The following is a 12,578-nucleotide window of genomic DNA, read 5'->3' as shown; positions in this document are numbered from 1 at the left end:
TTTAATAAATTTACAATTTATTTTTTTGTAATTATACTAGAGCAAAAGCTACCACTTATCAACAACCGTCATAATAATAAATAACGACCGTCTAAAATTTACTAAATTTGTCAATAATAGCATTTTGTGTCAATTGATTTACTTTATTACACTAACAATCGATTTTACAATGCCATCCATATCTATTTAAGAATGCGTATTGATTGCAATTTATACTGTCCATTAGTTGTCGTCCATTTTTTGGCAACACTCCCCCAAAACGTCTCAAGCGACTATTCGTTCAACGACTAAGAACGAAAGAAAAAGTAAAATATAATTATAAGAAGGAGAAGATAATTCTTTTAATTACATTGAAATATCGTGCAAAAGTTTTTAGTTGGCTAACTACCGAACTAAGCAATACATACATATATATTTTTTCTCTATTTGCTGATAACTCAAACATTGTAATTAATAAAAAAATAATATTGAAACCAAAATTTTTTAAACGCATTTGAGTTTCTTGTGCCTATATTATTTTTTGTAAGTTCTCAAATTTTTATCCAAAATATTTTGTTGAAACTTACCGTTATGAAGTTACAAATAGAAATGTAAACTTAAGATGGCACATAACGAAAATGTAATCGACTAATGAAACAAAAACTGAAAAAAAATTAAATATAAATTCTAATAGTGCTAGTAATAGAGATTAAAAGAATTAAATAAAATAGAAAATAAGTAAAAGCAAAAACAACAAATATTCTTAAGTTACAAACACCCCCTCAAATTAAATGCCTTTAACATGTATTAAAATGAAATTCACCTACTACTAAGCTTAATAAAATAAAATAAAAATAAAAGTAATTTAAATAAATATGTATGTACATACATACATAGAAATAAATACCTAAAGCAAAAAGTAATTAATAAACCAAAAATGAGTTTTATTTAAGGATTTAAATAAATAATGAGAAATTGAAGCGAAACAATTTAGGTTAAAAGTTTAATATATACATATATATAGATATGTAACAGTTATAGTAAGTGTGAGTTTAAGAAAAATTATAATAATTAAAAAAATTATAATAATTTAAAAAAGGGATTTCAGTAGTTTATTTAAGGATTTTTTATTTATTATTTTTATATTTAATAGCAAAAATAAAATTAATTTATTTAAATTTAAATTTGTAAGTGTTATTTAAGTATTTTACATATTTTATTATAATTATTTATTACTTTGTTTTTATTTATTGATGCCAAATTTTGAATGAATAAATTTTTTTCATGAACGCAATTTTGTTTCTGTTTGCTCTTATTCAAATTTCAATTTAAAATTTTTAAAACCATTAAATTTTTAGGTTGATATTTTTTATAGTGAATATTTCTTTATTTTTTTTTATTTTAATTATTTAACTTTTATTTACATATTGTTCTTCATTCTGTTACAATTGGACATTTTGATAAAATTTATTTTTTATTATACTTAAGATCTGAAAACTTCTGTTTTTAATATCTTCTTTTAATCATATTTTTATTTATTTTTTATTTTTGTATAATTTTTATTTAAAAGATTTCAATTAAAAAAAATATACAAAAATATTAAAAGAAAACATATTGAATGTTGATGAAGTTCTGCGAAATTAATTTATTCACAATTTTCTAACACACCTTGCTAGCGCTCTACTAAATTTTGCTTTACTAACACAAGTATTAGTAAGCAACGTTAGGTGGCAGCGCTGTCGTCACTACTTAGATCATCTCCAATATGATTGCCAAAATATTGCTGTCAAATTCCATACGGTTTTGGCATTGTGCACGCATAAATTCTGCCGGTCGAATTCCATACGGTTGTGAAATTGTTCGCTTAGTTCATCCAGCGTTAGATGTGTTAAAAAGCATGCAAAGTATTAGGACATTTTTAACAACTCAGGCAGTGAAAATGGCCGATTCAGTAGGTTTGTCCAATGAGGAGGCAGCGGCATTATGCAAGCCAGCAGATGAGGCGACCAAGGTATAGTCTATGAGGGGCATGAAGAGATAATTATAAGTATTATTGTATTGTAATTATAAGTATTAGTGAATAATGGGCGAGGTAGTTAATTATATACTATGTATAATTAAATATATATGTAAATATATTACCTTATATGTGCGTAATTTGATTAGTACGTATTATAATCTTTATAAATACTGTATATATTTATGATCAATCGTCTAATGTTCTGATTAAACCATTAGAGAAACTTTATTAATTCTGTCAATTAAAATTTCAGGATTTCCTCTTCCAACAAACAATGTACCGCATCAAAGATCCACGCAAATCGCTGCCCTTTTACACAGGTGTGCTTGGCATGACATTGCTGGTGAAGTTGGATTTCCCTGAAGCCAAATTTTCCCTCTATTTCATGGGGTACGTACACGGGAGGTCACGTCCTCTGATAATTTTAATTGCACTTGACTTTGAGTGCTTCTGATAAGATAAAAATATATGATTACGATCAATATGGTATTTTTAAAAATAATTCTTTTGTTTTAATACTGATGTACATATTTATACTATATGTCCATACCTGCAGTTATGAAAATCCTGACGACGTGCCGAAAGATCCCTCGGAGCGTAAGCGTTGGGCAATGACCCGCAAGGCAACTGTGGAGTTGACACAGTAAGTTGCACTGTTTTTATCTTCTATATACATATATGTATACTAGGGAATCCTAGTGGTATACATTTTATACTATTATTCATATAATAAACTATTCAATACTGTGAAAATTTTATTTACGAATAAAGGCGAAAACGTTTTTGTCGGTATAAGAATCCAAGGGATTGTACTTCAGATTTAATTTTGAGTATGTTCTTACAAATAAATTTAATTGGAAAAAATAAGGAATTGAAGGCTGCTATTTCAATGTCTGGGTACCAGTCTTTCTGTCCAGTTAATAGAGTTGTCCGCTTAATAGATTGTACTTAATAAACATCAACAATAGTGCGTCCATTTAATAGAGCTTTCACTATATTCTTTATTTATGAATTGTTTTTACTATCCTATCTTTTAAGTTGGTTCTAATTGGATACAGTGTGCTAAATTTTACTAAAGTCGGTTCAGTAGTTTAGAAATCCATCGCGGACAAACAACGTGACACGTACTTTTTATATATAAAGATATATTTGAATATTAGTGTAAGGCATTCAAATATATATAAATTTACTGATTTTTTCAGCAATTGGGGCACGGAGAATGAAGAAAAACCTGTATATCACAATGGCAACTCTGATCCTCGTGGCTTTGGACATATTGGTATATTGGTGCCTGATGTCTATGCTGCCTGCAAGCGGTTAGTGTGAAAAAAAAAACGAATTAATTATTTATTATTATATGTTAATATTATATAATATAGTTCTTAAAAAGCTTTAACTTAAATCTAAAATTTATCAAAGAAAAAAATATTTATTATATATTAATACTTTACTTTAGCTCTGTTTCTATAGCATTTTGCAAGGAATTTAAAATACATACTTATTTATCTACATTCAATATTTTCAGTTTTGAGGAGCATGGCGTTGAATTTGTAAAGAAGCCCGATGACGGTCGTATGAAGGGTTTGGCATTCATTAAGGATCCCGATGGTTATTGGATTGAGATTTTTAAAGCAAACGTTGTATGAATATCAGACGAATAATATTTACAAATAAATTATATAATAATATTTATTTGTTGGATTTAATAATATTACCATATAAATATTTAGAAATATATGTTTATATATGTATGTATATATGTAAATAAATACATTTATGTTCAACATTAAAATTGGTTCATATTAATATTTTTTTGTAGTTTTCAGAAATTTTTTTTTTCGTTGAAACAGTTTAAAAGTTTACAGTTCCTTTAATTTTACTAATGTAAATAAAAAAGTTGTTCTAAATTTGTAATGCCTCAAAATGCAAATGTCAAATATCATGCCAAATCCATGCAAAAAGATCCAATGACTTGATGTGCAATTGTTAGAGAGTTCAAAATTAATGGGAATTTTTTGATTGAATTTCCAAAATATACGCTCCGACCTTAGTTTAGTGAATATAAATGTATTTCGTTCATGTGTTTATGGACGGATTTTGTTGCATTAAATATTAAGATTTGTAATACAAAAATATTAAATTTTTTTTTTTTTTTAAATAAATTTTGACTTGAAATTTGTTGTGAAATATTTGAAAATATTAAAATTTGTGCAAAATTTAGTTTAGATCACTACAAATACTTATATGAGTGCTAGGCACAAAATTTATAATATAAAAGTACATTTTCAAATGAGTGAAATCTATTATTTATTAATAATAACAGAATTGCGTAGTCGAAAGTGAAGAGAAAATTTGCCAACAATTATAGGCCAACAACGTGGTATTAACAAATTTGTAAGTTTCGAACAGAGTTGTTGTTATGCGTTGTTAAAAAGCTAATGACAAATGATTAAGCCGTCAGCAGTAACCAAGCCCCCTTAAATATCGCACATTGTACTATGTATGTATGTATGTGTGTTACGACTAATATTGAGCGTCATTGTATTCATAAAAATTACTGAATGAAAACCAGCTCTCTTGCAAACAGCTACAAATCGCTATTTGCGCACGTGTGTATGCCTGCACTGTGCAAGTGGCGCTCGCCCTCATGCTGCTGCTGCTGCGGCGCTGCAGGTATGTGTGAGCTTAAGAGAGCGTTTAAGATAGTAATCAACTATTTATTTGCGACAAATTTTCCATTTTTCTTGTTATACTCGCTTGTGCCATGTATGTATGTACGTGTATGTGTGTTTCGACCGTTTAATCTGTCACGACCCCTAATAAACACACTGACCCATGGGTGCTATCACGTACACAACACAAAGCAAATAAAGGCATGTGAAAATCAGTATATACATATGTATGTATGTACATATGTATATGCACATATGTGTGCTTATATCCTGGAACGCCCTTATCCATCGCCAAGCCTTTCGGTGTGTGCAGTTTTGTTTACCTCAATAATAAATCGCTTGTTTGCGCCTAAATATATGCCACATTAGCGGCGTCGAAGTCGAAAATGGTGTTTACTAGCGATTGTTTGCATACCGTTACAAGTTTTGTCATTTATCAAAATTATGTACAACAAAATTTGAACTTGTCCAAATTTAAATTTTCACGCAGTACTGAATTGTTTGAAAAGCCGCTGGCAGTTAACGTGGTTAAGCCGTCATACGCGGTGGTCAAAAACTGGCACTTAAATTCGGAAAATATTGTGAAAATTGAAAAATAAATGCCAGCAGTGTATTACATAAGGTTGCATTTGTAAATGTCTAATAAGGCTGGAGGTTAAAGTTTTGAAATTGTAAATCGCCGGGAATCACTTAATATGGAAATCAATGAGTCATCTTTGAGCGTGTTTTACCTCAGCAAATGGTTGGCTTTGGCACCGATTTCAATACAGCAAAACGCGAAAGGTGTAATCGAGATAAAACGTAGTATAATATTCTCTATATATGCTATCACTTTGGGCCTAATAATGGGTGTGTATTGGTCGCTACAAAAATAGAAAAAAATATATAAAATAAAATAAAAATAGTTTATTTCTAAATGTCATAATTTGATGAAATTAACATTATGGCAAATATAAGTTTACTAATTCTTTCATACAAATTGTGATGTGTTTTGTAGTCATACTTTGCTACGAAGGCTTATTGTTCGATGCGAATTCTAAAGTTCCTTTGCGGTGAGTATGTTTGAAAATATCGAAATGTGTTCCAAAAATCGATAGTGTTTACTAAAAAAGTCACAAAACTATAGGTAGGTAATATCATATATAAAACTTTTGGGTATAAACAAATAAAATCAACACACAAGAAGTAATTATTTTAAATTTGGTTCAGATTTTGAAACGACGGATATTAAAAATGTATGCTTTTCTATCCATCAGGTGAGTTTCATTAAAAGAGAGTATTATATTACAGTTCACAACAGCGACCATACTACTATGAGCAAAAAATAGTAAGACTTTATTAATAATTTTTAAATTCTTAATTTATTCATTCTTCAAAATCTATGTCGTCCCCCTCAAAGTAATCCCCATTGGCCCTAATACACTTGTGCCAATGTTTTTCCACTTCTCGAAACAGTTGTTGAATTCAATTTCCGTTAAATCTCTTCAATTGATTCAAAACGGTTTCCCTGGCGCGGTCGTTTGAGTTTGCTAAGTAGCCAGAAGTCCGCGAATTACCGTGGTTGCGGCACGGTATTGGTTGATAATTTGGTGAAAAACTCATGAAGAGTTAATGTAGTATGCGACGGTGCATTATTGTGCGGGCAAAAACCATGAATTATCGGTCCATATTTCCGGCCTCTTTTTACGAAGAGCTTCGCGCAAACAACGCATAACACTACGTGCGTACGGAATACGTTTCATGACATCCAGGTGGTCGGAAAGCCTTATTTCACAGACGTTAACACGATACTGCTTTTCGAAAAAATTGAGTAATTTTGAAACCCATCGTGCTTTTACATTTCTTTGGCTCAAATGATCTTTTAAAATTGTTTTCACTGATCCTTCCGATATTCCAACGATGCCAGTAAGATCCCTGACTGTTAATAGTCGATTCTCAAGCACCAATATCTTTATTTTATTGTCTTGTTTGATCACTAGTTGATGTTAATGGCCGCCCTGGACGTAGTTCGTTGTCAACACGTTCTCGACCCTTTTTGAATAATTTGTATCCATCAAAAACACTTGCTCACGATTTGCTCATATGTAGATTTGTTTGTCCCTAAATGTAGGCAAAATAATCATATTTATCTCAAAAACTAGGTGCAGAAAATTACAGTTATTGTATAACATTTGACTAATAAAATCATTATGAAGAAACGTTCGGACACATATATTATCTAGAAATAGAACTTTTTTGAGTACTACAAAAATATGTCAAAACATTTTAAATTTTATTTTTTTCTTCACAAAATAATAATTATTCCGTGAGCAATAAAGAACTATGTACTTATTATCAAATAAGTCTCATTTTGTTAGCGGAAAACAAAAATCAAAATATGTCACCTGGTCTACGGAAAGGGGGCTTAGGTGTCGAAAAAAAGGAGAACAATTAATGAGATAACGAGAAACTGACGATTATTTTTAACAGCTTTTCCCAGAAAACTAGTTTTCGCACATTAGCTCCCTTTTCGTAGATCAGGTCACATATAACGATTATTTGCGAGGAAAAATATAAATTGAAAAGTAATTGTTAAAATTGACAACTGTGACAGGACCGCCCAAAACTTGAAAAATAACATATTTAATACAAATTTGTTTTTATAGTTCTAATTCTTAATTATTCAATGCAACTTACCTTAATATGCATTATATAATGATTTTTTAGAATGAATTCTTCTACCTCGAGGGTTGTCACTGCGTTGGACGTTACTGTTGTGGTGTTCTCCAGTCTGGCTGGCATTGGATGTGGCATGTTTAGTGTTACGCCTTCACGAGAGCTAAATTTGCGTTTAAGAAAGGTAAAGCAAATAATGACTATTTGAATGTTAAAATTGTACAGGAAAAAATCACATTTCCAAATTTATATTTATATCTATATACATACATATGTATACATATCTTTATATACAAAAAGTACGTGTCAAGTTGTTTGTCCGCAATGGACTCCTAAACTACTGAACCGATTTTAGTAAAATTAGCACACTGTGTTCAGTTCGGACCAACTTAGAAGATAGGATAGTAAAACAAAATTGATAAATGAAAAATACAGTGACAACTCTATTAAACGGACAACTCTATTAACTGGACAGAAAGGTTGGTAATCAGACATTGAGAAAGTAGCTTTAATTTCGTTAGGAGGCGGCGTAGAACCAGGGGACCGACATATGATGATTTTTATCTCTTTATGATAAAATTTAATACAATTCCTAAATACAAAAATTATATTTCAAATCATAAGCAGGTGTTCAAAATTTATTTGAATATATATGTAGATATAGAACTGTAGTTTGACACAGGCGATCGCGGTAGCAAGGAGCACCTGTTAACTAGAATACTTGAAAAAGTGACCAAACCCTTTAGGTTTAAGGTGATATTCTGGTCTAGAAATTTAAAAAAATCGAAATTTTTTTTTATATTTTCAAAGTTTTACTATTCAAGAATATGTGTACAAGAGCATTTTTCAAAATTCAAATTATTTTCGGAGATATAGACATTTTTCTGACTCGGCATCCACACAGGTTCGGCCGGAACTAATCGAACAAAAGACTTTACGCGCAACTTTAAACGCGTTTTTCTCAAAACTGACTTTTTCGGAACGATTTACTTGAAATTTTTATAGAAACTTCTTTATAGGCTTGTCTATGGTTGGAACTAGCCCCATCCCCAAATTTTTAATTATATTATTTTTAAAAAATTCAAAATAGTCAGAAAAAGTGATCCAAAAAAACTTTTTTTTCAGGCAGTCGCCATTTTGTAAAAATTTTTTTCCCAGTTTTCCGTAGTTCCGGCCATTGCGACATAATTCTAGATTAATCATCTTTTTTTTTGGTTTCAGATAACTAGGAGGGTTGAAATCATGGGTATGATCACGTGGAAATTTTTAGAGACCCCCAACTTCGTCAGCTCATAATTTATGAAATTTTTTACTTTTTTTAGTTTTTAATTTTTTCTGTACTCTTCTAAAATAAACAAATAACTAATAAAAAAATGGTTAGTAAAAATGTTAATTGCCTTTTTTACGACACTTTAAAAATTACCTGAAATTCATGCTTCTAGACCATACCCCCTTAATGTACCACAATGAAAACGGATAAAATCGGAAAATAACCCTGCTCACTCCTCCTAGAACGGTGCAGTTAAAAATTACTAAAAGTTCGATAAATGAATAACTAAATACGACAGAGACAATAAATTTTGCTACCGAGATGGTATGAGAAGGCTTATAGGAGCCGCGGTAAAAATTGGGGCAAATGATCTGCGTGGCATCGCCCACTTTTAGGTGAAATCATGGCACGATTATCATTCTTTTTATGCCGCGATCTGAGGGTATGGGCAGATAGAGGAGGTCCTCAGGATTAAAAAATATCTCGAAAACTCGAAGTCTGAGGTGGGTATATGTGCATAGATTTTTTAATCCTGATGTGTTCCTCTTTCCATCCGTACCATCAAATCGTAAAACCGAAATCACATATTTTGGGACCCGCCCAACCGGTTTTAATCAAATTTGGTACGTGATATTCTTCTAAAATTCCAATGTTCCAATTGAAAAATTTTGCGAAATCGGACTACATATACAAATCAAGAAGCAATTAATATAACGTGATAGAAGTTTGCACGAATAATTCCTTTATAGAATGCCACCTTATGACCAAAAATTATCCAAATCAACCAAAACTGTTCAAGTATAGTTGTCTTTAGATCTAAAATATCGGTCAATGTGTGAGAGAGAATAATTTCCTAACAATAGCAATTCAGTGTATCAAAAATAGGCTGAATCGGGCCAATATTTTTCTGAGACTTCATACACCTAATTTAAAGAGTTTTGAACCAAATATGCGAGTTATCCCAATGAAAATGAAGTAGCCTGTTTTACTTATAACAGCGTTTCTTTGTGCCTAAAATGGATAAATTTGGGTGAAATCTTGACCTAGCCCCCATATAGCGAAAAACAGGATTTTCGAACATCCGGCTGACTTTACTCCAAATGATTGGTGATGATATGTGAGGTACCTTAATGATACCCAGGAATATTTTGCTAGTATGTAGCATGATAATAGTATGTGGTTGTCAAAAAGAGATAAAATGTGGTCAATACCACCCCAAACTCAGTTAACGAGGGCTAAGCGAAATATCTTCTATCATCAAACAAACAGTCGTCGCACTCGCGACTTGGCTCACACGTCACTGTTGGCAGTCATAACTTTGAAGTCGTAGATAATTTCGTCTATCTTGGAAGCATCACTACCTTAGCCACAGCAATCTCTTAGCATATTATGTTCGCTAAGAGCTCATATTCATCGGCAATCAGTTTGAGGCTATTGTATAATTAATTCTGATTGTATGGTTCAGATTTTCTTGAATAAAACCTTAATTCCCACATCTTGGCGCCGGAAGTCAGTATTCCATTTAAGAACCAAATATGGATCCATTATATTCCTTTTGATGGGAATTTACCTTATATCAAGAGCAACATAAGTGCGCAGTTCCATTTAGTTGAGTCGTTTATGTGCCTAGATATTCATTACAAAATCAAACGGTTGTACGGAAGTCATTAGTAGTCGATTAAGAAGTGATTTGGACCAATTTTTTTTTAAATTTTTATTACGGAAACGCATTAAATAGTTTGTGATGGAAGTTCTTCACCGGTTTGTTCTAATATTCTTTATCTAGAATAAAGTATACGGCATAGAGTACACCAGAAGAAACTCAACACACACTGTAACCACTCACAAGCTACCCAAGGACAGTCTTTCATAGTCTTATTAGGAGTTTACTTCACCATTTTACAAGCATACGAATACATTGAAGCTCCCTTTGCAGATTCAGTTTATGGTTCTTCCTTTTTATAGCAACGGGTTTACATGAATTTCGTAAATGGGAGCTTTTGTAGAAGTTACCGAGCTATTTCGCCCATTACTGGAGAAATTTTGTCCCAAATCACAAGCTCCGTACGACAAAGATTTTCGACGTCCTTCTGAATGCCTTAGTTATCTACTGTAAAGTCGAATAAGTCTAATTAGTTAATCTAAATATTATTAGATAGGAGGTAGGCTTATTTGCCATCACAATGCAAAAGCTAAGTGAATATAATGCACCAAACTTGGTAAAAATTTAGCCTAAATTATTTTATGGAAATCAAATATGAAAGAGAAATAATAATTTAAGCATTTTTAGTTGTTTTTAATTAAAACTATTTGTAAAAAAATATATTTCACGTTTCGAATAATTATTGTTTTAATATACATACATACTATATATAACAGAAGTTCATACTAAATATTATCTTTCAGTTCGATGCTTCCTTGCATTCATTTTCAAATTTCAAACGTGATCGGATCACAACCAGAATAATGGCCATCATACCGATGACTATAAGCGGAGCACTAATAGGTTGTTTTAAATTTTAATTTTTTAGACTTTATAACTAATCAAAAAAAAACATATACTTTAAAGCTTTCGATATATGGACATGGGTACTACAAGTAGAAATTTCACCAAACATGAGCTCAAGTGAGTAAATCCGAAATAAGAAAAAACAAATAAAATTGCTAGCTTCATTTCTGAGAATATTTTTCAGCCGCCAATGTCAAGTGGTATATCCCGTTTTACTTACTTTATTTTGTTATGATCGGTTTCCACATTTTATTCGCCAACACGGCATTTGGACTCGGCAAACGCTTTCGCCGTTTGAATGCAATGCTGAAATGCCAATACTTGTCTGGTAAAGATAATATATTTATTTTTCAAAATTATTATAAAATAAAAATATGCTTGTTTACGCAGAGAGCAAACCATACAGCTTAGTGAGAACGCAGATTAACAGCATTAAAATCATGCCTGACAAAGCGATGTCACTACACGAAAGTATAGACCGTTTGAACACGGAGTCATTGCCCAAAGACGGTTTGGGTCAGTGAAATCTCGAACAATAAGCGAAAATTTGATTTTTGATTTTGTTCTACGCTTTTTTAGGCAAAACACGTGTTATGCTGTTGAGATCACTTGCCGAAAACCACGAATCGCTGGGTAAATGCGTACAGATATTTTCAAGGTAATTTTGTAACCATAAAACCGTAATAGTTTAAATCAAACGCATTGATGGCGCTTTTTTCGTTTTAGCACCTTCGGCATTGCCGTGCTGTGCATACTTGTTTCCTGCCTGCTGCACTTGGTTGCCACTGCGTATTTTCTATTTCTAGCATTGTTAAACCCAAATGTAACCGGTTATGCGTGGGGTCAGGTGCTGTGGATTTTTTTACACATATTAAGACTGTTACTGGTCGTAGAACCGTGCCACATGGCAACCTTGGAAGTGAGTATTACGTATATATTAGATATTTTTGAGTTTTAATACTCTTGCAACATGTTGCTACCGAGTATAATAGTTTGTTCATCTAACGGTTGTTTGTATCACTTAAAACTCATTGCTATATATATATATATATCGATATATCATTTCGCCATATATAGGTGTATATATATCTGTATATTATTATTAATCACGATGACGAAATGAGTTGAAATCCGAATGACTGTCTGTCCGTCCGTCCGTAACCGACCACTGCCAAGCTCACAAAACGACATTTATAAATTAACAAAAATAAGCGGCAAATTAAAATACAAAACTGGAATTCGGTACAACAAATCACATTAAGAAGGTTTGAAAATCTTTAAAAAATGGGCGTGGCCTTTCCCTCTAATAGGTTTTGTGTATATATCCTCCCAACCATTTGAACTATGTGTTCCAAATTCGCATATGCCAAATTTTTTCGACCCTTCTTACGATATTTTTAAAATAGGTGAAATCGGATAATAACCCCGTTAAATCCCCATACAACTGTTTAATTAAAAACTACTTAAAGTGCT

At 31.6% G+C, this 12,578-nt stretch overlaps 2 protein-coding genes across 2 annotated transcripts; both read left to right on the top strand.

Annotated features, from left to right (window-relative positions):
* Positions 1 to 1,743: 1,743 nt before the first annotated feature.
* Positions 1,744 to 3,691, top strand: LOC120773024 (lactoylglutathione lyase-like). The gene is made up of 5 exons (XM_040101953.1): positions 1,744 to 1,990; positions 2,253 to 2,389; positions 2,556 to 2,642; positions 3,202 to 3,315; positions 3,525 to 3,691. The coding sequence occupies exons 1-5, from the start codon at positions 1,745 to 1,747 to the stop codon at positions 3,643 to 3,645; spliced, it is 705 nt and encodes a 234-aa protein (XP_039957887.1). The 5' UTR covers position 1,744; the 3' UTR covers positions 3,646 to 3,691.
* A 1,675-nt stretch (positions 3,692 to 5,366) lies between these two features.
* LOC120770732 (gustatory receptor for sugar taste 43a-like) lies at positions 5,367 to 12,063 on the top strand. The gene is made up of 9 exons (XM_040098322.1): positions 5,367 to 5,520; positions 5,669 to 5,723; positions 7,378 to 7,510; positions 11,003 to 11,102; positions 11,166 to 11,222; positions 11,290 to 11,433; positions 11,496 to 11,621; positions 11,685 to 11,763; positions 11,832 to 12,063. The coding sequence occupies exons 1-9, from the start codon at positions 5,367 to 5,369 to the stop codon at positions 12,061 to 12,063; spliced, it is 1,080 nt and encodes a 359-aa protein (XP_039954256.1).
* The last annotated feature ends 515 nt before the right edge of the window (positions 12,064 to 12,578 follow it).

Source organism: Bactrocera tryoni, chromosome 3 (assembly GCF_016617805.1).
Source record: "Bactrocera tryoni isolate S06 chromosome 3, CSIRO_BtryS06_freeze2, whole genome shotgun sequence".
Classification (NCBI taxonomy): Eukaryota; Metazoa; Arthropoda; class Insecta; order Diptera; family Tephritidae; genus Bactrocera; species Bactrocera tryoni.
Note: the sequence above shows the minus strand (reverse complement) of the source record. Positions and strands in the feature narration are given on the sequence as shown.